The sequence below is a fragment of the Oratosquilla oratoria genome, chromosome 8 (genome assembly GCF_046742065.1).
Source record: "Oratosquilla oratoria isolate Oo_2021 chromosome 8, ASM4674206v1, whole genome shotgun sequence".
Lineage (NCBI taxonomy): Eukaryota > Metazoa > Arthropoda > Malacostraca > Stomatopoda > Squillidae > Oratosquilla > Oratosquilla oratoria.
In genome coordinates this window covers 60,187,958-60,213,374 of record NC_134784.1, presented here as the reverse complement: position 1 = coordinate 60,213,374, position 25,417 = coordinate 60,187,958, and the positions used below count along the sequence as shown (strand labels likewise).

The 25,417-nt window shown below is 40.9% G+C and overlaps 1 protein-coding gene across 5 annotated transcripts in view; it reads left to right on the top strand.

Moving 5' to 3' along the window:
• LOC143027769 (metallo-beta-lactamase domain-containing protein 1-like) overlaps positions 1-25,417 on the top strand; it is a 76,705-nt gene that overhangs the window by 49,757 nt on the left and 1,531 nt on the right. The window contains exon 4 of one of the 5 annotated variants that reach the window (XM_076189301.1): positions 13,057-13,208. The exons of 3 other annotated variants lie outside the window; for them this stretch is intronic. In XM_076189301.1, the coding sequence (XP_076045416.1) occupies positions 13,057-13,161 (105 nt within the window). In that variant the 3' untranslated portion in view covers positions 13,162-13,208. Of the gene's footprint in view, positions 1-13,056; positions 13,209-25,417 lie in introns of those variants that run through there. One more of the 5 variants, XM_076189302.1, reaches the window with a different exon arrangement.

The following is a 25,417-nucleotide window of genomic DNA, read 5'->3' as shown; positions in this document are numbered from 1 at the left end:
ATTATTTAACTCGTACACTCTCAACACATATGAGGTAGGTATTTCAGCATCTCATCTCTCCACTTATTGTAAATATAATCAAAGACACAAATCATTAAGTCCTACTCATATATAAATTCCACAATCCTGTTCATACTTATATAACATTCAACAAGCCTCTCTGCTCCTACAAACGCTGAGGAAAATTGGATCCTAATTAATCACTTTAATTCACCTTAATCCTTACAAGACATACAATCGTAACTCACCAGTAATTATTGCTACTCTCCCTCTGTGTATTTCACCATTATTTATCCTCCTTAATTCTCCCGATTCTTATTTTCCCTACCATTTTATACCCATGAAAGGACTTGCACGTCCGCCTTGCTTTATACACAGAAAGAGAGAGGCCTGAACAATGCCTCCCTTGTTTTAGCGTTTGAGTTGGCACCATGGTTCCAATACTCTTGGCATCATCCTAACGATACATTCAATATCGTAAAATACACACTGTACATGGATCATACATCAAAAGCAACTACAATACGTATTTCTATAAATTCTTACGTAACTAGAGCACCGTAAATCTCACAAGAATAAACGTATCTCTAGATACATTTTATCTAAAACACTTTAATATCAGACCGTGAATTCGCGTCTGTATATAAACACTAGCTAAGCACTGCTCCTGATCCGAGAGCATCGCAAAAATAGAGAATGTAATTAGCACCAGGGGGTGACTATGATAACACTGTCTTACCACAAAGATCTGATCTACACAATCCCTACCCATCCTAAATCAACACTGTTCCTCACCAATTACTCCCTCTGTTCTTCTCCTAATCCTCTCAATCAAGATCCTCCCATAGGCCTTCCCAGCTACACTTAACAAGCTAATCCCTCTGAAACTACTACATTCACACTTGTCCCCTTTTCCCTTGTAAAGTGGAACTATACAGGCACTCCTCCAGTCCTCTGGCACTCTACCCTCTCTCCAGCAAACATTAAATAACCTCACCAGCCAGTCCACCATCACTGTACCTCCTTTTTTTAGACATTCTGCATGGCATCCATCCAGACCAGGTGCCTTACCTGCTTTCATCATCTTAACCACTGCCTTCACTTCATCCTTCCTTATTTCTCCTCCATTTTCTTCACTCATCACGGTCATTTTCTTAGCATTTCCCACTGCAACTATCTTTCCCTCCCTATCCTCCTTCTCATTCAGCAACTCCCTAAAATCTTCTGCCCATTTTCCCCTTACTGCCTTCTCTTCCATTATCATCTCTCCATCTGCACCATTTACCTTTTCTTCTCTACTTGATTCGCCTCTTCCTCTCTTAATTTCTTTCCAAAACATCTTTTTATTACTTTCAAAATTTTCTGTCATACTCTTACCCCATTTCACATCTGCTCTCCTCTTTGCCTCCTTTACTTTTTGCTTTACTTCTCTTTTCTTTTCTTTGTACCTCTCATATGACTCCCTCGTCCTATTTTGTAACCAGTCTGTGAAAGCTCACTTCTTCTCTTCTACAACCTTCTTTGTTTCCTCATCCCATCATTTACTACCCTTCCTTCTGTTTCTTCCTGTCCTTCTTGTTCCACACACCATCCTTGCACACTTTGTGACTCCCTCCTTGAACCATCCCCACTCCTCCTCCACACCTAGCTCTACTCTATCCCTCACTCCCTCCCACTCCTCCTTCAGCTTCTTCTTGTACTCCTTCTCCTTTTCCTTTTCATTTAAAGAGTTCACTCTAAGTACCTCCCTACCTTTTGTCCCTTTCCTCTTTCTCCATCTATCCTCCACTCTCAACTTACCTTCCACCAAAAAATAATCTGATATTCCCCCACCCTCTCCCCTTAGCACATGTACATCCTTAACTCTTCCTATCATAATCCTATTTACCACTACAAAATCCATTAATGCTCTATCTACCACCCTTCCATCCACCACCCTCTCCCATGTGTACTTATGCTTGACTTTCTTCCGAAACACCGTATTTGCTATCATCAACTCTCTAGACACATTTCCACCATCAACTCTCCACTACGATTCTTTCCTGGAACTCCACATTTCCCAACTATTCCATCAATCGGACCATTTCCTACTCTAGCATTAAGGTCTCCCAATACTATTACATTGACATTTCTCCCTAAATCCTCTATGCACTCATTTAAATCTATCCAAAAGGGCTCCCTTTCTTCTACACTCTTCTCACTGCCAGGTCCATATGCACTTACAAAGACCCACATCTCCTTTCCCAGTTTCACCTTCATCCACATTATCCTTGAGGAAACCTCCTTCCACTCCATTACACGTTTACCTATCTCCTCACTTACTAGAATAGCCACCCCTTCCCTCCCTCGCCCTCGCATCACGCCTGATAACCTCCCACTTACACTCCCAAACTTACACTCACCCTTCCCTTTCAACTTAGTTTCACTCAAAGTCAACACATCCATCTTTCTTCTTACAAACATACTATCTATCTCTTCCCTTTTACTCTCATCTGTACCACATCCACGCACATTAAAAGACCCAAACCTTAGGGTGCTGGTCGGAAAACTCCCACACCCTCTTATGCCTTTGCTTTTTCTTTTAGGAATGCCCCTGTCCCTTTCTTCTCGCCTCTTACGATCCAAGTGGAATAACTTGGTGGCAGTATTCTTTTCCCCCACCTTACTTTTACCCACATTTATCTTCAGCTTTCTTCTATCACACACTCTCCCAAACTCTGTCACCAACTTCCTCTATCCCTTCTCTGATCCTGCTACAAGTGCAGTGTCGTCCGCAAACAACAGCTGGCTCACCTCCCACTTTTCTCCATTTTCTTTAACCATCTCCAATCCCTGACCCACCACCCTTGCATTTATCTCTCGCACTACCCCATCCATGTGCAAGTTGAACAGCCAGGGCGACATAATGCATCCCTGACGAAGTCCCACTTTTACCTCGAACCACTCACTCTCTCCATTTCTAATCCTGACACAAGCTCTACTACTCTCGTAACTCTTGACAGCTCCTAGAAGCTTTCCTCCTATCTCGTATATCTGCAAAACCTCCCACAGTGCCTTTCTGTCTACCCTATTTTAAGCCTTTTCCAGATCCATAAAAAGCCAAAAAACATCCTTCCCCTTTCCTATAGCTTTCTCACATATCTGTCTCACCACAAAAATCTGATCTACACAACCCCTACCCATCCTAAATCCACACTGTTCCCCACCAATTACTCCCTCTGTTCTTCTCCTAATCCTCTCAATCAAGATCCTCCCATAAGCCTTCCCAACTACACTTAACAAGCTAATCCCTCTGAAACTACTACATTCACACTTGTCCCCTTTTCCCTTGTAAAGTGGAACTATACAGGCACTCCTCCAGTCCCTCGGCACTCTACCCTCTCTAAACATTAAATAACCTCACCAGCCAGTCCACCATCACTGTACCTCCTTTTTTTAGACATTCTGCATGGCATCCATCCAGACCAGGTGCCTTACCTGCTTTCATCATCTTAACCACTGCCTTCACTTCATCCTTTCTTATTTCTCCTCCATTTTCCTCACTCATCATGGTCATTTTCTTAGCATTTCCCACTGCAGCTATCTTTCCCTCCCTATCCTCCTTCACATTTAGCAACTCCCTAAAATATTCTGCCCATCTTCCCCTTACTGCCTTCTCTTCCATTATCATCTCTCCATCTGCACCATTTACCTTTTCTTCTCTACTTGATTTACCTCCTCTTCCTCTCTTAATTTCTTTCCAAAACATCTTTTCATTACTTTCAAAATTTTCTGTCATACTCTTACCCCATTTCACATCTGCTCTCCTCTTTGCCTCCTTTACTTTTTGCTTTACTTCTCTTTTCTTTGTAACTCTCATATGACTCCCTCGTCCTATTTTGTAACCAGTCTGTGAAAGCTCGCTTCTTCTCTTCTACAACCTTCTTTGTTTCCTCATCCCACCATTCACTACCCTTCCTTCTATTTCCTCCTGTCCTTCTTGTTCCACACACCATCTTTGCACACTTTGTGACTCCCTCCTTGAACCATCCCCATTCCTCCTCCACTCCTAGCTCTACTCTATCCTTCACTCCCTCCCACTTCTCCCTCAGCTTCTTCTTGTACTCCTTCTCCTTTTCATTTTCATTTAAAGAGTTCACTCTAAGTACCTCCCTACCTTTTGTCCTTTTGCCAGAAATTAATTTATTTAAAAGGGTATATCAGAGGGGAGGCTTTTCACTTAGTGGAGAATTTACCAGTGGATGATTCTAATTATGATACTGTGTTCCTTCTTCTTGATGATTTGCTTTTCAATAAGGAGGAGATCTTAGACAAGGTGTTAAATTCTATTACTAATGCACCTGAGGTCTCCAAGTTGAAGGACCTAGAAAGTTACATTAGGTCTGTAGATTTTAAACTACAAGACCTTAAGGGGATTGGAGTTGACTTTACTAAGGCTGGAAGCGAGGGCCTCTTTTTGATTAGCAAGTTAATTTTAAATAAATTACCTAAATTTTTTCTTGATTCAATTTTCTCGGGTGATTAATTCAAATTACAGTAAACTCGTGCTTATCCAAACGCGTTTTAACCGAATAATCGCATTAACCGAACATTTTCTCAATACGGTAGCCATCGCTTCAACCAAACGTATTTGGATCTCAACCGAACATTCAAACACCAAGTGCTCACACGGTGGCAGCACACTCCATGTTTACACCTGATCGGCTGTTTGGCGGTACATACATTCGTGAGTCCTCTCGGTGACGATACCGTATCACAAGCTCTCCTTTAATCATTATTTTCCTCGTACAACAGTGATTCAACAGGCTACGATCATGGCTACACCGAAACCTACGTTATCCAAGGTGATGAAGAGGAAGTGAGTGGTACTTTCTTTGAAACAGAAACTAGAAATCTGCCAAAAAATGCAAGATGGTGTCAGTAGGGCCACCCTCCAGGAGCAGTATAATATTGCCCATACAACTTTATGATATATTAAAGCAAAAAAAGAAACTGATGGATACTGTATTAAACTGTGATCTCGCTAAAGTTTCAGAAAAACATAAGACTAACAGCATCATTAGTCCCAGATATAGACAAAGTGTTATATGAATGGTTTGTTAACCAGCGAAGTGAAGGTCATCCTGTTACTGGTCAACTTCTTATTGAGCAGGCCAAAAAATTTAAAGAGGAGATGAATATAGAAACACAGTGTACTTTCAGTAAAGGGTGGGTGAGCAGATTTAAGAAACATTATGGTATCAGGAGGCTTGATGTGTGTGGTGAGAGGCGGTCAGCTAATGCAGCTGCATCATAGGAATTCGGCGCCATTTTTAAAGAACTATGCCGTGAACACAATCTCACCCGCGAGTTTGTTTATAATGCTGACGAAAGTGGCCTGTACTTCCGCATGATGCCTGACTCTACCCTAGCTGGTCCTACTGAGAAAGTGCCAATTGGCTTAAAAAAAAAATAAGGAACGTATAACTATCTTGGCCTGTGGGAATGCAGCTGGTACCCATAAACTCAAGTTGCTTTGTGTGGGTAAGTACCGGAGGCCTAGGTGTTTTAAGAATGTTGTACATTTACCAGTTATCTACGACTCTCAGGGCAGTGCATGGATGGATAAAATAATTTTCCATAATTGGTTTCATCACCATTTTGTTCCAGCTGTTAAAGAGCATCTAAAATCTATTGGTGCCCCAGAAGATACAAAAGTGGTTTTATTACTGGACAACTGTCGTGCTCACCCCCATGAAGATGAACTGAGGAATGGAATCACTCACCGCTCCATTAACACACTGAAAGACAACACACTGCTGCATGCCAGACCCCCTGATATCCACCCTTCTGAATCCTCTCTCCCACGTAAGGACAGAGTCCACTTGGCCAGACTGCGATGCGGTCACCACCCAGCACTTCTAAGCTACCAGAAGAGGCTGGACGACCGTGTTGTGAACAGCTGCCCAGGATGTAACACTTCACCCCATACCATACAACACATAATGGAAGACTGCATTATACACAATCATGCACGCAAACAACACAACATACACTCTATAAAGGATTTGTGGGAAAACCCAGTTTCGGCTGTGGCCTTCATTGGGGAGACGGGACTGCTCGGACAGACAGTCTAGGGAACGACAACAACAACAACAACTGAGGAATGGAAACATTTTTGTAGTCTACCTCCCTCCCAATGTCACATCTCTTATCCAGCCTATGGACCAGGGTGTGTTGCAAGCTCTGAAGAAAAACTACAAGACTGCTTTCAGTAGGCGGTGTGTGAGATATGATGGTCCCATAACAGACTTCCAGAAAAGCTTCAATATCTACGAGGCTCTCAAAGCAATTGCCCATTCCTGGGATTTGGTTAAGCCTATCACTTTGATCAGATCCTGGAGAAAGATGTGGCCTGAAGTAGAAACACTCGCTTGTACCTACGATTTTGAGGGATTCAACGATGCAACAGGGGAGCAGTCTAATCTCCAGGCCATCAGAGAAGTGTTGGCAGATGCACCTTCAAATCACCCAGTGTGCAAACTGTCAGACGAAGATCTAGAGAAATGGGCTACCGCTGATGAATTGCTGCCAGTAACAAAAGTCAACACCGACAGGGAGCTAATTGATTTTGTAATGAATCCAAAGGCAAAGAAAGATAATGATGATGATGAAGAGTCTGATGATGAAGAGGAGTCAGAGCAGGCTGAGAAACAATCGTGGCACCAGATAGACACCAAGTTCCAAGATATCATCACATTCTATGAACAACCCTCATGCTTTTCAGCCCAAGATTTGTTCAAGTTAAGGTCCCAGTACGCGCAGTTTGAGACACGTCGCAAGGAGCACATCAAACAGGCAGACATCCGTGATATGTTTTGGGATAAGCTGGCTAAAGTAAAGAAAGCTGCAAATGCTGCCAGAGTGGAAGACGAAAGGAGAAATGTGAATGTCGACATCATTGGTGACCCTAAACCTGGTCCTTCTACTCGTCCTGACCTGCCACCCCCCTCCCCACCTCACTCGACATCATCTGCCACACCTGACCCAGATTCACCTCCACCCGTTGATGTTGCTTCTGATGTCCACTTGGACATGGATGTTGAGTAATGACAAGTGATACAAAGTGAAATTTAGGTTAAGTGCTAAGATAAATGAAAACTATTACAAATACATTTCAATATTGGTTGCATGATTTATTTCCTTTATACTCTATGGAATCTGTTTATGAACTATTATAAGCATTTCCATGTGTATGTTAAGTTTACATGTACGAATCTTGCAGCTGACATTACCGCATAAAACTCTACGGGAATGAAAAAGTCGGATTAACCAAACATTTCAGTTAATCGGACATTTCTAATCCCCCTTGGAGTTCGGATAAGTGGAAGTTTACTGTACCCCAATTTTAATCAACTTAAAGAAGTTTATCAATCTGTTTTAGTAAGACTTAAAATGGGATCTGATGACCTTAATGTCAAACCCAGATGAAGTGATGCTACCAGCTCCTTTGCCTTAAGGAAAATTCCTTCAAAAAACCTGTTGATTCTAGCAAAGGAGTTAGTCGCTCATTTAAGGTCAAACCAGATTCCGTTAAGAAGTCTATCTTCAGATGTAGATTTTGCCCCACTTCTGACCATGCAAGTTCAAAGTGTTCTTCCTATATTTCCCTTGAACACAGAAAAGCTAGAGCAACTTAATTAGGACTGTGTGACCTATGTTTGAATCATGGACATGACTCTTTGGAATACCCCGGGTTAAAGGCTGCTCTTCCTTATAAATGTTTTGTGTGTAACAAATCCGAGCACCATGAAGCCATGTGTCCTATGGCTAACAAGTTACCTCTTTCCGAAAGGAAAATGTTTAATTTCCATGGTTTATCAGATTCAATTGTTCTTTTGGTTTCCCTTCCTGTTAGCAGAGGCAAGAGAACTGCCTAATGTCTCTTCCTATTAGATACTGGAGCTCAGTTTTCCATTATTAACAAGGAATTCTTGGAGGACAGAGTAGGACCTTGTTTAAGTCCTCCTATGGACAAGTTGGTTTCTTCATTTGGTTTACCTCTAATGAATAAAAGGGGTTTTAATTATGCTGCAAATCTCAAACTCCCCTTTGGGTTAAAACTGTTTAGTTTGTTTTTTGCAGTAGAGGGGTTCAACTTGTCCATACAAATTCCTTCATTATCCTCTGTACTTCAAAGTATGAACAATATGAATTATATGTTTCCCCTAGTTTTCCCAAGGTGAAGGGAGATCAGCTGAAGGTTTTAGGCATCATTGGAAATGACATTCTGCAAAACTTTCAGCAGTTTTCTATTGAGAGAGCCCCCTTATATGGTAGCCCATCCTGCAAGGTTATTAAACTTGGTGATGGATTCATTCCATATGGGACCGGGGTTCAATATATCCCTCCTAGTGTGAAACCTTTCTATATAAGGAGAATGATAAAGGGGGTTTCTGAAATGCCCTCTAATGAAGTACAAAATTCTGATAGTTTCAAATTTAAGGAGGAACCTTTGGGGATAAATCCTGAATCTGACCTTGGAGTCAATTTGTTAAATTGTATTGAGGAATTCAATGGGGATTCTCTTATTTTCCACAATTATTCTTTAAAGGCCAATGGAATTTCTCTAAAGAAACCTGAGAAGGAAGTTTCCCATACTCAGTCTAAAAGGACTGTTAAATACTTTCCTCCCAAAAGGTTAGGCAAAGAAAAGTTACTTGTCAATTTCTGTTTAGAACCAGTAAGTTTACAATTTGATCCCTTGCAGGAAGTCTTTGTTAACTCTAATGTAGAGTATGGTCTTGATAATTCTTATTCTTTAGAAAACATTGGCATTAAAGAAGAACAAACCCCTGACATTGATGCTTTGGAAGTTGATAAATTTAAACAGTCCATTTCCTTTGAGGATGGGCACTATTATGTAAAGATCCTGTGGAAAAAGGATTTGGTGCACCTTGTTCCCTCAAATCTAAAGATAGCCTCGGCAGTGGCTCAAAAGGTCTATGACAAGCTTGAGCAAAGGGGCCTTAGGGAAGAGTATGAAGCTGTGTTTGACCACCAAGAGACCTTGGGTATTATTGAACCAGTTACTAAAAGAGTCCCTGGCCAAATTTTTATACCCCATAGACATGTGCTCAAGAATGATGATCTTGCCACCTCTAAAATAAGACCTGTTTTCAACTGCTCTCTCAAAATAGGAAAAGCCCCTTCCTTAAATGAAGCTGCATTCCCAGGAGTTGATTTGATGAACAACCTCCTCTCTCTCTTGTTGTACTTCAGAACCAACAATTTTGTCATTTTAGCAGATATTATGAAAGCCTTCTTGCAGATCCGTTTGAAGGATGAGGGTGATCGTAATAGGTTCTGTTTCTTTAGGAGGATTAACGACCAATATATTCCTTACAGATATCATACTATCATTTTTTGTTTCATCTGCTCTCCCTTCATTCTGAACTTCATTATACAACATCATCTTTCCATGCAGCCCGACACTCTAACTGCCTCCTTAATTAAGGATAAATTGTATGTAGACAATCTGGTCTACACTACTAATGAATTTTGTTCCCTCCCTGCTATGGTCGAGAGGATTAATGAGATCATGCTTAATGGAGGTTTACCTCTCTGGGAGTGGACATGCAACCAGACTTCTGTTCTTTCTGTTCTTGAACAAGAATTCATTTGCAATAAGGAAGAGGTAAAGGTGTTGGGATATATTTATAATAAAAATTATGATACCTTAAGAATCAAGGATGTATCCCTTAACAAAGATGCCTCAACCAAAAGACAAGTTTTGTCTTCTTTGGCTTCTATATTTGATCCATTACGTCTTTTTTCTCCTGTGTTATTACAAGGAAAAATTCTCATTAGAGAGATGTGCCAGAAAATGGTACATTGGGATTTGAAATTGGATAGCAAGTTGCTTACAAGATGGAAGAAGTTATGCAAAAACTTTAGGGAGGTTAATGACTTGTTCTTTAAAAGGAAAACTTTGTGTTCTGAATCTCCCCTTAAGTTATTTGTTTTTGCTGATGCTTCTAAGGAAGCCTATGGATGTGCCATCTATGTAGGGCAAGAAAGAAGAGAGTTAAGGGAGTCTAATGGCTCTCTTCTACTTGCCAAGGTCAAGGTGGCTCCTATTAAACAAAGAACATTACCTTCTTTGAAGCTTATGGCAGCTTTACTATCTTTAAAATGCCTCAAAACTATTTTTGTGGAAGGACTGGTGTCTCCCCCACTGGTTGATTCTGTTGTACTCCTTGTTGATAGTCAAGTTGCTCTTTCTTGGATCTTGACCAACAAAGCTCCTAAGAAGAATATATTTGTTAATAATAGATTGAAGGAAATTTCCAATCTTTAGGAAAATTTCAAAGCTAAGTATACTCCTATTTCCTTTACCTATGTTCCCTCTGAACATAATATGGCTGATTTTATAACCAAACCTTGCGGTGCTAAGGTGTTCAAGGAAAAATTTGATTGGGTTTATGGACCTCATACATGGCCGAAGGGTCACTTGGGATGTATTCCCTCCAGCATCAAGGGAGACATTGTCAATGCGGCTGTTGTGCAAGTTGACACTCCTCCTCTAATTGATGTCTTAAAGCTTTCTTCATCACACTTTTACATCACACTTCTTTGATCTTTAAGGCTGTCTTTTTGTTTAAGCAGTCTAATGCTGACTCAGTTAAGGTCGTTTCTAATTATTTGATGGGTATAATGCAAAGGGATTCCTTCCCTACTGAAATGGCTTATTTACAGAACTCCAATACTAATGACATACCTCCTTTAGTAAGTCAAATGAACTTGTTCAGTGGCGATTCTAGGACTATGAAAGTGGGAGGGCCAACTGAAAAACTGTGGGGCCATGGTTTTTACAAAAAGCCCTTAGTAAGGCCAAAATTAGTTTTTACAAATCAGATTCTCATTCTGCCATGAATCATAAGTAGGATAATAGTTGCATAAAATTACCTTATAATAAATCAATCAATGATCTGTCTCATTTGTTACCAAAAGAAAAAGTAAATTTTATCTTCAATTATCCTAACAACTTGTTCAGTAAAGTTGTCAATATACATCATAGATCCAAGAGTAATACAAATCTAGGAGTTTTTAAGTTACCTTGTTTAGATTGCAAGGATGTATATTGGGGACAAACGGGTAGAGACCTTACCACCAGGGTCAAAGAACACAAGAACTCTGTAAAATATGGGCAGGAAAATTCCTTTGTATTTCAGCATGTCGCCAACAAAAACCATCAGATAAATTGGGATGATGCTGAAATAATTTACAAATCTAAATGCAGTTTCAGAAGAAAAATGGTAGAATCCTCTTTGATAAATAATTTTCCAAATTATAATATTTCTTATGGTCAGTGGTCACCAGATTGTATATCTTCATTTGCAATGAATAAAATGTTACCTTCTACATTAGCAGTGGACAAAATCCACCAAGGTCCACGCAACGCTGGACACGTGACCTGAGCCCCCATCCCTTCCTGCTTACCTCACTAATTCTGTATAAATACATATTGTTCTCTACTCTGTAATTCACATCTGCTGAAGAGGATCACAGTTAGTGATCGAAATATACAGATCTTATACTTTCGCTTATTCTTCTCCGAAAGTGAGTTATCAGTATTATATATATATACATATATATGTATATATATATATATATATATATATGTATATATATATATATAATATATATATATATAATTAAAAAATAGGATATGCAAAAAAACTAGGGGGGCCAATCTGGGGGCCAGCTGAAAAACTGGGGGGGGCCATGGGCTGCACCCCCCCCCCCCAACCCCCCTAGAATTGCCACTGAACTTGTTCATGGACAAGAATGGTTTCATAGGTCCAAGGGCAGAATTGACAAGAACATATGAGGTAGTGAATCCCCTTTTTTTGTCCAAATCCCATCATTTGACTAAACTCTTGATATTATTTGCTCATTGCCAAGTAATGCACATGGGACTGCAAGCTACTCTTAATTTCCTTCGCATGCATGGATTCTGGATCTCTAAAGCCAGACAAGCTGTTTTAAACATTTTGAAGGGTTATAGTTTGTAAGAAATATAATTCCCGTGCTGTTAACTATCTTTCTCCTTCCTCTTTACCTGCCTCTAGAGTAGATTTAAGTGTGCCTTTTGCCTATACTGGTGTGGATTACATGGGGCATTTATGGGTTAGAGACAGAAATGGAGATGAAGTCAAGGCTTATATTTTGATATTTACTTGTTTTAATACGAGAACTGTCCATTTGGAAGTTGTGGATTCTATGCCCACTGCTGAGTTCATTTTGGCTTTCATTAGATTTACTAACAGATGGAATTCCTTCAGTAGTTTATTCTGATAATGCCAAATCCTTTATATAAGTGGGAAGTATTATTGGACAACTTCTATCATTTTCTGAATTTGAAGAGAAGTTTAAAACTTCCCCTGTTCAGCATAGAACCATCCCTGTTTATGCTGCCACATGGGAAAGGTTGATTCAGACAGTGAAACAATGTCTCTATAAGGTATTGGGCAGGTCTGTTCCTTCCCTGGCAGAGATTACCACTCTTTTGTCCGATGTTCAAAAATTTTTGAACAATAGACCTCTTATCGTTCCTGTGAGAACGAAGTAGGTGTTATTACCCCTAATCATTTCCTTATAGGAAGGACCATTCCTTCCTTGATGTTCGGCAACTTGGAAACAAGTCCCTGAATGGGAATCAGGAGAAGACTATCCTTCTCTTCTTAACTTAGTCATGAATTGTAGGGATTATTTTTATGAAGAGTTTAAGAAACGATGACTGACAGAGTACTTGGTCAGCTTAAGGGAAAGGGATAGAGCTGTGCACCACAGTTCTAGAAGCTGGGAAAAGGGTGACATTACTTTTTTAAAACTGCCTTTCAAAACCAGACCCTTCTGGCCCTTAGTTCATGTAGTTGAAACTTTTCCTGACCAAGACCATGTGTACCACATGGTCTTGGTCTCTGTCATTAAGCCCGATGGAAACTATCAAAGTTAACATTAGACTTTTAATCCCTCTAGAGCCCCATGCTGAGTTACATTCCTATTTTGCAGGCTAGCGAGTTGGAGCCCTTTGAAGAGGACTCAAACTTGGAGGAGGTTATTTCTTCAGAAAATGAGTGTGTCGCTCCAGAACCTACCTCTTTGAGACCTCGTTAGACTGTGCTATCCTCTAGGGACCAAGTGAGGTCTCTAGCTCTTAAAAGGTTATTGTAAATTTTGCTTGATAGTGTTGTATTCATTAAGTACTTTCTTTTTGTTGTCGGAGAGGTTGTGGTAATTGTTATTGGGAATTTTAGTGTTTACCTTAGTACGGGAAACTTTCCCTCAAAGTGTTATTTTCTTTGATTCAGGAGCCTTTCCTGAAACTTTGAACCACGCCTATCGTAACTTTAAATAAGATACAATTAAACTCCCCTCCTCTTTATTTTGTTTATAAAATCAATGTAACAATTTTGGTTTAATAAATCGGGAATTAACTTTGAGAAATTCCTTAAAGTAAATATTAACCCATGGCCTTCTGAGCTCTTTACGAACTCGTAAGAGTCCCTTGGAACACTGTGTGCACTAATGTCGGAACAGTGATCTGATTACCCTGAGCTCAGGATGAAGAAGGACTTCTTTTTAACCTCTAAACAATGAATCACGTCTTCAGTTCAGAAGGCCTTCAAGAATTTTAGAATTTCTAAAGCATCTACATTTAGAGAATCTACACTGGTTGAAACAAGTGTGACCAGTAAGTTCTCAAATGTAATTTCTGAAATGTTAAACCGTAGTTTTCATAAAGGAAACAAAGAATATATAGAAGATGTAGAAATGGCTGAAGTAATGACCAGACACTTTAAATCTGTACACTCATACCTCGATTTAACGGATTTCGGGTGCAACGGACAAAATCTGTAGCTTCCGGAGCGACCGGACGCGGTCTGATGTTTCCGCAGTTGACTGCCAGATGACCTATGGTCGCTTTGTTTACAACTGTGCCGGAACACATTGAGCTGTTTGGTCCGTGTTTTTCGACCTTTTTTTCCCTGTTTTGTGTGTTTGTGAAATAATTCAACATTTTTTTTAACCATGGCACCTGTACATCCTGTAAAGAGGAAAAGAGTCGATTTAACAGTATCACAGAAGCTTGAGTTGATTAAAAAGTTGGAAAGTGGAGTGTCGGTGAAGCAGGTGTGTGATGAATATCCACTTCACTCCGTGCCAAAATCTCGCGGGCAGCATTAGCTGCCAGACGTATGATGTTGCGTCATAATACTCGCATAATAGAAAATAGTCACTGCTTATATCAATCGTTCTCTCTTTCAACTGTGAATTTTGATAACCATAGAAAATGTGATGAAGACAGTTTAGAGAGTATGTCATTACGTAGGGGCAACTACAATAAATATAATCAAGACGCCGATATGGCAGCCTCGCGTATCCACTTGCTCCTCATGCCGCCTACGTAGGCAGCACCGTATGGAAGAGGATATAGAGTAAAGAAACAAACTGTGTCTGATATTCGTAAACTAAAGGAACAACTTACCCAATATTCGCTGAAGTATTCGGTTGATGAAAATTTTGGACTTGGTACTCTTGGGGTGAAAATTTTGGGCCAGATCCCAGGTATTTACACTAACAGATTGGATAGTGTGCTTAAGTAAAAGTACCGTACTGTATTCATTCCTCATTTTTCCTAACATAATCGTTAAAATACAGTAGTATCGGAAACTTCGGACAATCGGGTATATCGGACTGGTGTTCCCCCCTTTTAGTCCGTTAAATCGAGGCATGAGTGTATTTACAATTGAAAGCTCACAAATGTGGGATGAAGGGCAGCGAGAAGGATCCCTCAAAATAAAAGAAAAAATGGTGACACAGAAATAAGGGACCTAATAAAGAACCCTGACATCAGAAAGTCATATGGACCTGATGGAATAGCGAACTGGATATTGAGAGAGTGTGTAGATGAATTTACTGATAAAATACACAAGATAATTGACTTCTCACTCAAAAAAAGAAGGGTGCCACAAGATTGGAAAAGTGCAAACATTGTACCAATATACAAAGGAGGAGATAAAGAAAACCCAACAAACTATAGACCGGTGTCCCTTACAAGCACAATTGCAAAAATATGTGAGAGTTATTAAAAATAAATGGATTAAACACTTGGAAGAGAACAACATACTAAGCCCCAAACAATTTGGATTTAGAAGTGGAAGATCATGTACTACAAAATTAATATGCTTTTACTCAAGATTAATAGAAATAATACAAGGAGATAATTTGGCAGACTGTGCCTTCTTGAACTTACAAAAGGCTTTTGACAAAGTACCACACATAAAGCTACTAAAAAAATTGAAACAATAGGTGGAATACAAAGAAAATTATTGGAATGGATGAAAGATTTCTTGAACGGAAGAAATATGAGGGTGGTAATTAGAGATAAGAACTCAAATTGGGTAGATATGCAAAAATAGAATATCGGGTCAATATAAAATTGGCACAAAAGAAGTTATAAAAGTAAACTTAGAAAGGGTCATAGGAGTAATTATCTCAAATGACATGACACCAGACAAACGAGTTAACAAAATAGTTGGAGAAACTTGTACATACATATACCAAAGGCTTTTCCTCCCCGTACACAGAAGGTAGCCAAAAGAAAAAGGCATAGAAACCACTCCCACCCATTCCATCCCCTACGTACTCCACTCCCCTCCACCCTCTTCCCTCCCTCTTATCTTGGCACCTCCTGGATGATGGGTCATCCCTGCCTCTTGTCCACTGCCCTGAGTCAGAAGCAGTGTCGCAACTTATAACCTATTAAAATCAATGAAAGTGGCCTTTGACTACTTAGATGAGGAAATGATAAAGAAGATACCAGTTACAGTGGTCAGACCAAAACTGGAATATGCAGCATTTCTATGGACACCTAAAAAAAAAAAAGAAAAAAACCGTTAAGACACTAGAAAGAATTCAAAGAGCAGTGACAAAGATGGTACCAACACTTTGCAAGTTGACAGATGAACAAAGATTGGAAAAATTAACTTGTAAACCCTGGAACAAAGAAGAGAAGGAGGTAATTTGTTAACCATCTACAGAATTATGAAAGTGATGGAAATTCTTGATAGGGATGACCTACTAAAATGGGACAGAAGAAATACAAGAGGACACGAGAAGAAACTTAAGACAGTTACAGAAGAGATCTAAAAAGAAAAAACAGCTTTTCACACAGAGTAATACATGGAACAAACTGAAAGAGGAAACAGTGAGTGCTAAAATTATACATGAGTTTAAGAAAGAACTGGATGCAGAAAGATACAACTGCGGGTCACTACAAGCATAGCTCTCCTGCAAAATACAACTAGGTAAATGCATATACCAAAGGCTTTTTCCCCCTTACAAGTGAGGTAGCCAAAAAATTAAAGGCATAAAATCCACTCCCATCCATTCCATCCCCACACACTCCACACCCCTATTCACCTCCCTCCCTCCCTCCCTCTTATCTTGGCTCCTCCTGGATGATGGGTCATCCCTGCATCTTGCCCATTGCCCTTGGTCAGAAGCAGTGTCACAAGGCACAGCACATCCACAGCAAGGCTGCTCAATTTAATCAGTGACCTTCCCTCTCTGTCCACTCATGCAGAAAAAGAGAAGACAGGAAGAAATCCCTTCGGGCTGCATCAAATTATTTTTCACACATACTCCTTCACCCCCCCCCCATTCCCCACCCACTCCCTTTCATGCATCACAGCATCATCCATACACAACCATTCTCCATTCACCCCTATCTTCTGTCCTTCCTCAACAGACATTCTCCTCATTCTCAATGCTCCTTTTACCCCATCCATCCATCCATCTCATCCGTGGTTGCCCCCACAGGTTCACTCCATCCACCTCTGCCTTTCACACCTCTTTTACCAATGTTTCGTCACTCATTCTTTCCATGTCTTCAAACCATCCCAATACTCTTTCATCAACCCTATCTCCCAACTCCCTTTCCACCCCTGCTCTCCTCACCTCCTCATTTCTCACTCTATCCAGCCTAGTAACCCCTATCATACTTCTCAGACACATCATCTCAAACACCTTCTCTCTTCCTCTCTTATGTTCCATGTTTCTACCCCATACAGTGCTGTTGGTACAATCATTCCTTCATACAATCTCCTCTTAGCATCCATTCCCAAATGTCTATTTCTCATTACATTTTTTAATCCCCCAAGGTATTTACTTGCTTCTCTCAATCCATATTCTACCCTCACCTCCACTCCTCCCTTTCCCACCACGTTCACACCCAAGTATCTAAAACTATCCATTTCCTCCAGTCTCTCTCCCTTAATACTCACTTCCAGTCTGCTGCCACTTTCTTCCCTTGTACATCTCATCACCTTACTTTTACCCACATTTATTTTCAACTTCCTTCTTTTGCACACCCTCCCACACTCCATCAACAACTTCTTCAAATCCTCCTTTGATCCTGCCATAAGTGCAGTGTCATCAGCAAGCAACAACTGGCTTATCTCCCTTTTTTCTCCATTTTCTTTAACTATCTCTAATCCCTGACCCTTGCATTTACCTCTTGCACCACCCCATCCATGTATAAATTGAAAAGCCAAAGCAACATAATACATCCCTAATGAAATCCCAACTTTACCTCAAACCACTCTATCCATATCTCATTCTAACACAGGCTCTACTACTCTCTTAAATATTCTTGACTGCTCTTAACAGCTTTTCTCCTATCCCATATATCTGTAATACCTCCCACAGTGCCTTCCTGTCTACCCTGTCATAAGCCTTTTCCAAATCCAAAAAGTCCCCCCAAAAATCCTTACCTTTTCCTAAAGCTTTCTCACATATGTCTTACCACAAAAATCTAATTCACACAACCCCTACCTGCCCTAAACCCACACTACCCTAAACCCACACTGTTCCTCACCCTCTGTTCCTCTCCCAATCCTCTCAATCAAAACCCTCCCATAAGTCTTCCCAACTATACTTAACAAACTGGTCCCTCTGAAACTACTACACTCACACCTGTCCCCTTTTCCCTTGTACAGTGCAACTATACAGGCACTACTCCAGTCCTCTGGCACTCTACCCTCTCTTAAACAAACATTAAATAACCTCACCAGCCAGTCCACCATCAATATACCTCTCTTTTTTAGACATTCAGCATGACACCCATCCAACCCATGTGCCTTACCTGCTCTCATCATCTTAACAACTACCTTCATTGTATCTTTCCTTATTTCTCCTCCATTTTCCTCACTCATCACTGTCATTTTCTTAGTGCTTTCTACTGCAACTACCCTTCCCTCCCTATCCTCCTTCACATTTAACAACTCCCTAAAATACTCTGCTCATCTTCCTCTTACTGCTGTCTCTTCCATTATCATCTCTCCATCTGCACCTTTTACCTTCTCTATTTGATTTGCCTCCTCTTCCTCTTTTAATTTCTTTCCAAAACGTCTTTTTACTTCTTTAAAATTTTTGTCATACTCTAACACCATTTCACATCTGCTCTCCTCTTTGCCCCCTTTATCTTATGCTTTACTTCTTTTCTCTTTTCTTTGTACCTCTCATATGATTCTCTCACCCTATTTTGTAACCAATCTGTGAATGCTTGCTTCTTCTCTTCTACTACCTTCTTTGCCTCCTCATCCCAACACTCACTACCCTTCCTTCTATTTCCTCCTGTCCTCCTTGTTTCACACACCATCTTTGCATACCTTGTAACTCCCTCCTTGAACCATCCTCATTCCTCCTCCACTCCTAGTTCTACTCTATCCTTCACTCCCTCCCACTCTTCTCTCAGCTTCTTGTATTCCTTCTCCTTTTCTTTCTCATTTAAGTAGTTTATTTTAAGCTAAGCAACCTCCCTACCTTCTGCCCTTTTCCTCTTTCTCCACCAATCCTTCACTCTCTGCTTTCCTTGTACCAAAAATTTATTTGATATTCACATATGTGAACTCTACTTAAGTATTTGGTAAAATACTACTGAGTGGAATATTTTGGAGTTTGGTAGGAAGCACCACTCAGTAAAGTGCTCCACGGTGAGGCTAAATTGTTCTCATGTCCTTAAAGTATTGTCTGCTATGCAGTCACTCTAGTATACAAATAAATGTACATAATTGCAGACAAGTTTTAAAAGCTGATGGAGAACTGTAGAAGTATTTAACTTTTGTGAGATGAAATTGGTATAAAGATCAAGTGCAGGAACTCAGAGAGACAATGAAAGCTTTGGTTTCTTACTATCCAGGTATTCTAATGTGAAGAACTTACCAAATGGTTATTTATGTTACTCAACAAGGACATAATATTTATGATGGCAAAATATGTATGTATGGAAAATTTCCAGCCACTTTTATATACCTGGACTCAAATGATGGTCTGGGACTGAGTCCAAGGAATGTAAGTTTTATTTATTGATAAACTTTGGACTTTTGGTTTAAAAAATGTACATACATACATATACCAAAGGCTCTTTTCCCTCTTACATGGGGAGTAGCCAAAAAGAAAAAGGCATAGAAACCACTCCCACCCATTCCATCCCTTACATATTCCACTCCCCTCCACCCTTCTCCCTCCCTCTCATCTTGGCACCTCCTGGATGACGGGTCATCCCTGCATCTTGTCCACTGCCCTGGGTCAGAGGCAGTGTCGCAAGACACAGCACATCCACAGCAAGGTCGCTTCATTAATTCGGCGATCCCCCCATCTCCGTCCCCTCATGCAGAAAAGAAGACAGGGAGAAATCCCCTCGGGCTGCATCAAATTATTTATCATACATATTTCCTCACCCTCCATCCCCCACCCACTCCCCCTTATATATCACAGCATCATCCATACACAACCCTTCTCTATTCACCCCTATCTTCTATCCTCTCCCATCCTTCCTCAACAGACATTCCTTTCTTTTGTAATGCCCCTTTCACCCCATCCATCCATCTCATCCTAGGATGCCCCCTCATATTCACTCCTTCCACCTTTGCCTTCCACACCTCTTTTACTAATCTTTCTTCACTCATTCTTTCCATGTGTCCAAACCATCCTAATACCCTTTCATCAATCCTATCTCCCAACTCCCTTTCCACCCCTGTTCTCCTCCTCACCTCCTCATTTCTCACTTTATCTAGCCTAGTAACCCCTATCACACTTCTCAGACATTTCATCTCAAACACATTCAAACTCCTTCTCTCTTCCTCTTTTATGTACCATGTTTCTGCCCCATACAGTGCTGTTGGCACAATCACTCCTTCATATAACCTCCTCTTAGCATCCATTCCCAGATGTCTATTTCTCATTACAATTTTTAATCCATCAAGGCATTTACTTGCTTCTCTCAATCTACATTCTACCTCCACCCCTACTCCTCCCTTTCCTGCCACATTCGCACCCAAGTAAAAACTTATCCACTTCCTCCAGTCTTTCACCCTTAATGCTCACCTCCAGCATGCTGTCACTCTCTCCCCTTGTACATCTCATCACCTTACTTTTGCCCACATTTATCTTCAGCTTCCTTTTTTTGCACACCTTCTTAAACTCTGTCACTAACCTCCTCAATCCATCCTCTGATCCTGCTACAAGCGCAGTGACATCAGCAAACGACAACTGGCTTATTTCCCTCTTTTCTCCATTTTCTTTAACCATCTCCAACCCCTGACCTACCACCCTTGCATTCACCTCTCGCACCACCACATCCATGTATAGATTGAACAGCCAGGGCGACATAACACATCCCTGATGAAGTCCCACCTTTACCTCAAACCATTCACTCTCTTCAGTAAAAGAGAACAACATTTTATAACACTTAACAGTACACCAATCACAAACATAAACAACGCTGTGCACACTTTACAATCATACAAAACGCAGACAAGAGATACATCCCTAGAGGCAACAGAAAATCACACAACCCCAACTTCACACCAGAAATCCAAGGCCTCATCAGACAATGAGACACACTTAAACACAATACCCCCACACCTATCCCTCAAAACATAGCAGACCAAATACAAACACTAAACACTGTGATTGCCAATAGAATACATGAACAAAAAACACAAATTTGGCAAAACTTTATCAATACACTTGATCACAAAACAAACACCAGCAAATTGTACAAAACACTCAACAGCATTACACTATCCAACAGTAACACAACACGCTCACACGCAGCAATAATCACACCAACAGACAATCTACCCTCAAACAGACAACAAGCAAACACACTCATAAATAATTTTGCACAGACAAGCCATCTCACTTCTCACCCTGACAACTGACGCACTATTCGACGTAAGAAAGATTTTCCCATAGACTCAGACTATACACCCTTCATAGACAGACAAAACATATACAGTAGACCCTCGTTTTACGCGGGGGTTAGGGACCGGGAACCCCCGCGTAAAACGAAAATCCGCGTAAAATTCCGCCACTGAAGGAGATATACCAAAACAATCATTAGAACCCTAATAATTTTATTTCCACAATGAATTGCCATATTGAACAAAATAATACAATAGAAAAATAGGAAAACAATACAATACAAACAAAAGAACAAGAAAAAACAGTGCATGAAATGAATATATGTAGAAGGGGTAGTAGTCTAGGTAGCAGTCTAGTTGGACTCGGCATCAGAATTAGCTGGACCACCACGTTTCTGTAAAAACATGGTGATGGGCAATTGTACTTGGCGCTTTTTCATGTCCTGCAAAACGGCTTTGTAGGGCGCCATAACACTGTCGATGCCATTCTGCGCCGCAATTGCCCTCACCATGGATGTGTCAGTCTCATAAATGGCAGCCTTGAGAGCGGAGGCCTGTCGTATCAAGGTTGCCAATGAGTCCAAAGTTAATCCTTCCTGTGGCTGGCTTTCTTCTTCAACATTGCCCTTCTCCTCCTCCTCCTCACTGGCCGACTGGATGAGTTCCACCAGTTCCTCCTCAGACAGCTCAACTGCATGGCCACGAACCAGTTCCCGAACCTCTTCTTCCTCCATATCTGCAAATCCTTCACCGCCAAAAATCCTTCACCCAAAAATCCGCGTAAATTCAAAACCGCGCATAAAAAATCCGCGTAAAACGAGGGTCTACTGTAATACATAATCTCAAGCACTCATCTGCCTGTGGCCCTGATAACATAAGTAACATTCACCTAAAACACATTGGACCACAAGGTATACACGCACTCACAAACATTGTGAACTACAGCTATTCACACAACACTATACCCGACATCTGGAAGCATGGTAAATAATCACCATTCCAAAACCGAACAAAGACCCAACAATCCCAACATCACACCGCCCAATCACACTTCTCTGCACCCCCTCCAAAGTCATTGAACGCCTAATACTTCAACTTGTCACACCACATATTCCCCTTGCTGACTCACAACACGGTTTTAGGCCACTACACTCCACAAACACTCTTCTGATAAACCTCACACAAACAATTTTAGATGGCATCAATTCAGATAGGCCCCACCACAGAACATTTCTTATAACATTAGACATTAGTAAAGCTTTTGATGCTATCCCCTGCCACAACCTAACAAATAAAATATATAACACAGACATGCACCATAACACGAAAAGATGGCTGGCCAATTATCTGGCAGGTAGGAATGCTTATGTGTCATATAATGGCCAATCACCGCACATCAGAAACATTAAGAATGGAGTACCACAGGGCTCTGTTCTATCCCCCATGCTCTTTAATCTATACATGCATGACATACCCACACCAGACACCTCAGAAATACAAATCTCTTCTTATGCAGACAATATAACAATCACATGCACACATCATAACACAGACAAAGCTGCAGAAATAATCCAGCCATACCTTGATACACTCAACACATGGTTCATCACAAACAGACTCAAAATAGCTCCAACCAAATCTACAGCAACACTTCTCACCAACTGGACAAAAGAACACATACATACCACATCTCTATATCAACAACACTCTAATACCACACACAAACACACCGAAAATTCTTGGTGTAACATACAATACATCCATGTCTTTCAAACAACACATCACAAACATAAAAAACAAATGCACACTTAGACTTAACGCACTTAAGTCAATCACTGGAACAACATTTGGACAAAACAAAGAAACTAATACAACAATATACAAACAATGCATACTCTCAGTGATGAATTATGCGAATCCTGCATGGGCTCCTAATCTCAGTGAGACACACCACAACACCCTTCAAATCATACAAAACAAAGCCCTAAAAACAATTACAGGCTGCACAAATACAACACCTACAGACCATTTACACCATGAGACAAAAGTCCTCAAAGTCAAGGACCACCTCGACATGAGAGGCACACAAACACTTGCCGCAGCCACCACAAACACATCACACCCGCTACACTACCTGGCAGAACACCCACACACACCAAGAAACATTAAAACAACACCCAAAGACCTTTATCACACACAGATACTCTTCTCTTCCTCCACAACCACCAAATACCAGCCTCCGGAAACATATTCATAATCATATCACTCATCGCTCCATTAACACACTGAAAGACAACACACTGCTGCATGCCAGACCCCCTGATATCCACCCTTCTGAATCCTCTCTCCCACAAAAGGACAGAGTCCACCTGGCCAGACTGCGGTGCGGCCACCACCCAGCACTTCTAAGTTACCCGAAGAGGCTGGATGACCGCATTGTGAACAGCTACCCAGGATGTAACACTTCACCCCATATCATACAACACATAATGGAAGACTGAATTATACACAATCATGCACGCAAACAACACAACATACACTCTATAAAGGATTTGTGGGAAAACCCAGTTTCGGCTGTGGCATTCCTTGGGGAGACGGGTCTGCTCGGACAGACAGTCTAGGGAACGACGACAACAACATCAACAACCATTCATTCTAATCCTAACACAAACTACTCTACTACTCTCATAAAAAATCTTGACTGCTCTTAACAGCTTTCCTCCTATCCCATATATCTGCAGTACCTCTCACAGTGCCTTCCTGTCTACCCTGTCATAAGCCTTTTCCAAATCCATAAAAGCCCAAAAAACATCCTTACATTTTCCTATAGCTTTCTCACATATCTGTCTTACCACAAAGATCTGGTCTACACAACCCCTACTTGTCCTAAAACCACACTGTTCCTCACCAATTACTCCCTCTGTTCCTCTCCTAATCTTCTCAATCAAGACCCTCCCGTAAACCTTCCCAACTACACTCAAGCTCCCTCTGAAACTAGTACTCTCACACTTGTCCCCCTTTCCCTTGTAAAGCGGAACGATACAGGCACTCCTCCAGTCCTCCGGCACTCTACCCGCTCTCCAGCAAACATTAAATAACCTCACCAGCCAGTCCACCATAACTGTACCACCTTTCTTTAGACATTCTGCATGGCATCCATCCAACCCAGGTGCCTTACCTGCTCTCATCATCTTAACAGCTGCTTTCACTTTATCTTTCCCTATTTCTCCTCCATTTTCCTCACCTTTCCCTCCCTATCCTCCTTCACATTTAGCAACTCCCTAAAATACTCTGCCTACCTTCCTCTCACTGCCTTCTCTTCCATTATCATCTCTCCATCTGCACCTTTTACTTTTTCTTCTCTACTTGATTCACCTCCTCTTCCTCTTTTAATTTCTTTCCAAAACATCTTTTTATTACTTTCAAAATTTTCTGTCATACTCTTACCCCATTTCACATCTGCTCTCCTCTTTGCTTCCTTTATCTTATGCTTAACTTCCCTTCTCTTTACTTTGTACCTCTCATATGATTCCCTCATCCTAATTTGTAGCCAATCTATGAAAGCCTGCTTCTTCTCTTCTACACCCTTCTTTGCTTCCTCATCCCACCACTCACTACCCTTCTTTCTATTTCCTCCCGCCCTCCTTGTTCCACACACCATCTTTGCACAGCTTATGACTCTCACTTTGAACCATCCCCATTCCTCCTCCACTCCTAGTTCTACTCTATCCTTCACTACCTCCCACTCCTCTTTCAGCTTCTTATACTCCTCCTTTTCTTTCTCATTTAAGCAGTTCACTCTAAGTACCTCCCTACCTTCTGCCCTTTTCCTCTTTCTCCATCTATTCTCCACTCTCAATTTACCTTCCACCAGAAAATGATCTGATATTCCCCTCCATTCTCTCCCCTTAGTACATGTACATCCTTAACTCTTCCTACCATACTCCTGGTCACCACTATATAGTCCATTAACACTATCTGCCACCCTTCCATCCAACACCCTTTCCTATGTGTACTTATGCTTGAATTTCTTCCTAAACAGTGTATTTGCTATCATCAACTGTCTTTCAAGACACATCTCCACCATCAATTCACCACTACAATTTTTACCTGGAACTCCATACTTCCCAATCACTCCGTCTATTGGTTTGTTTCCTACC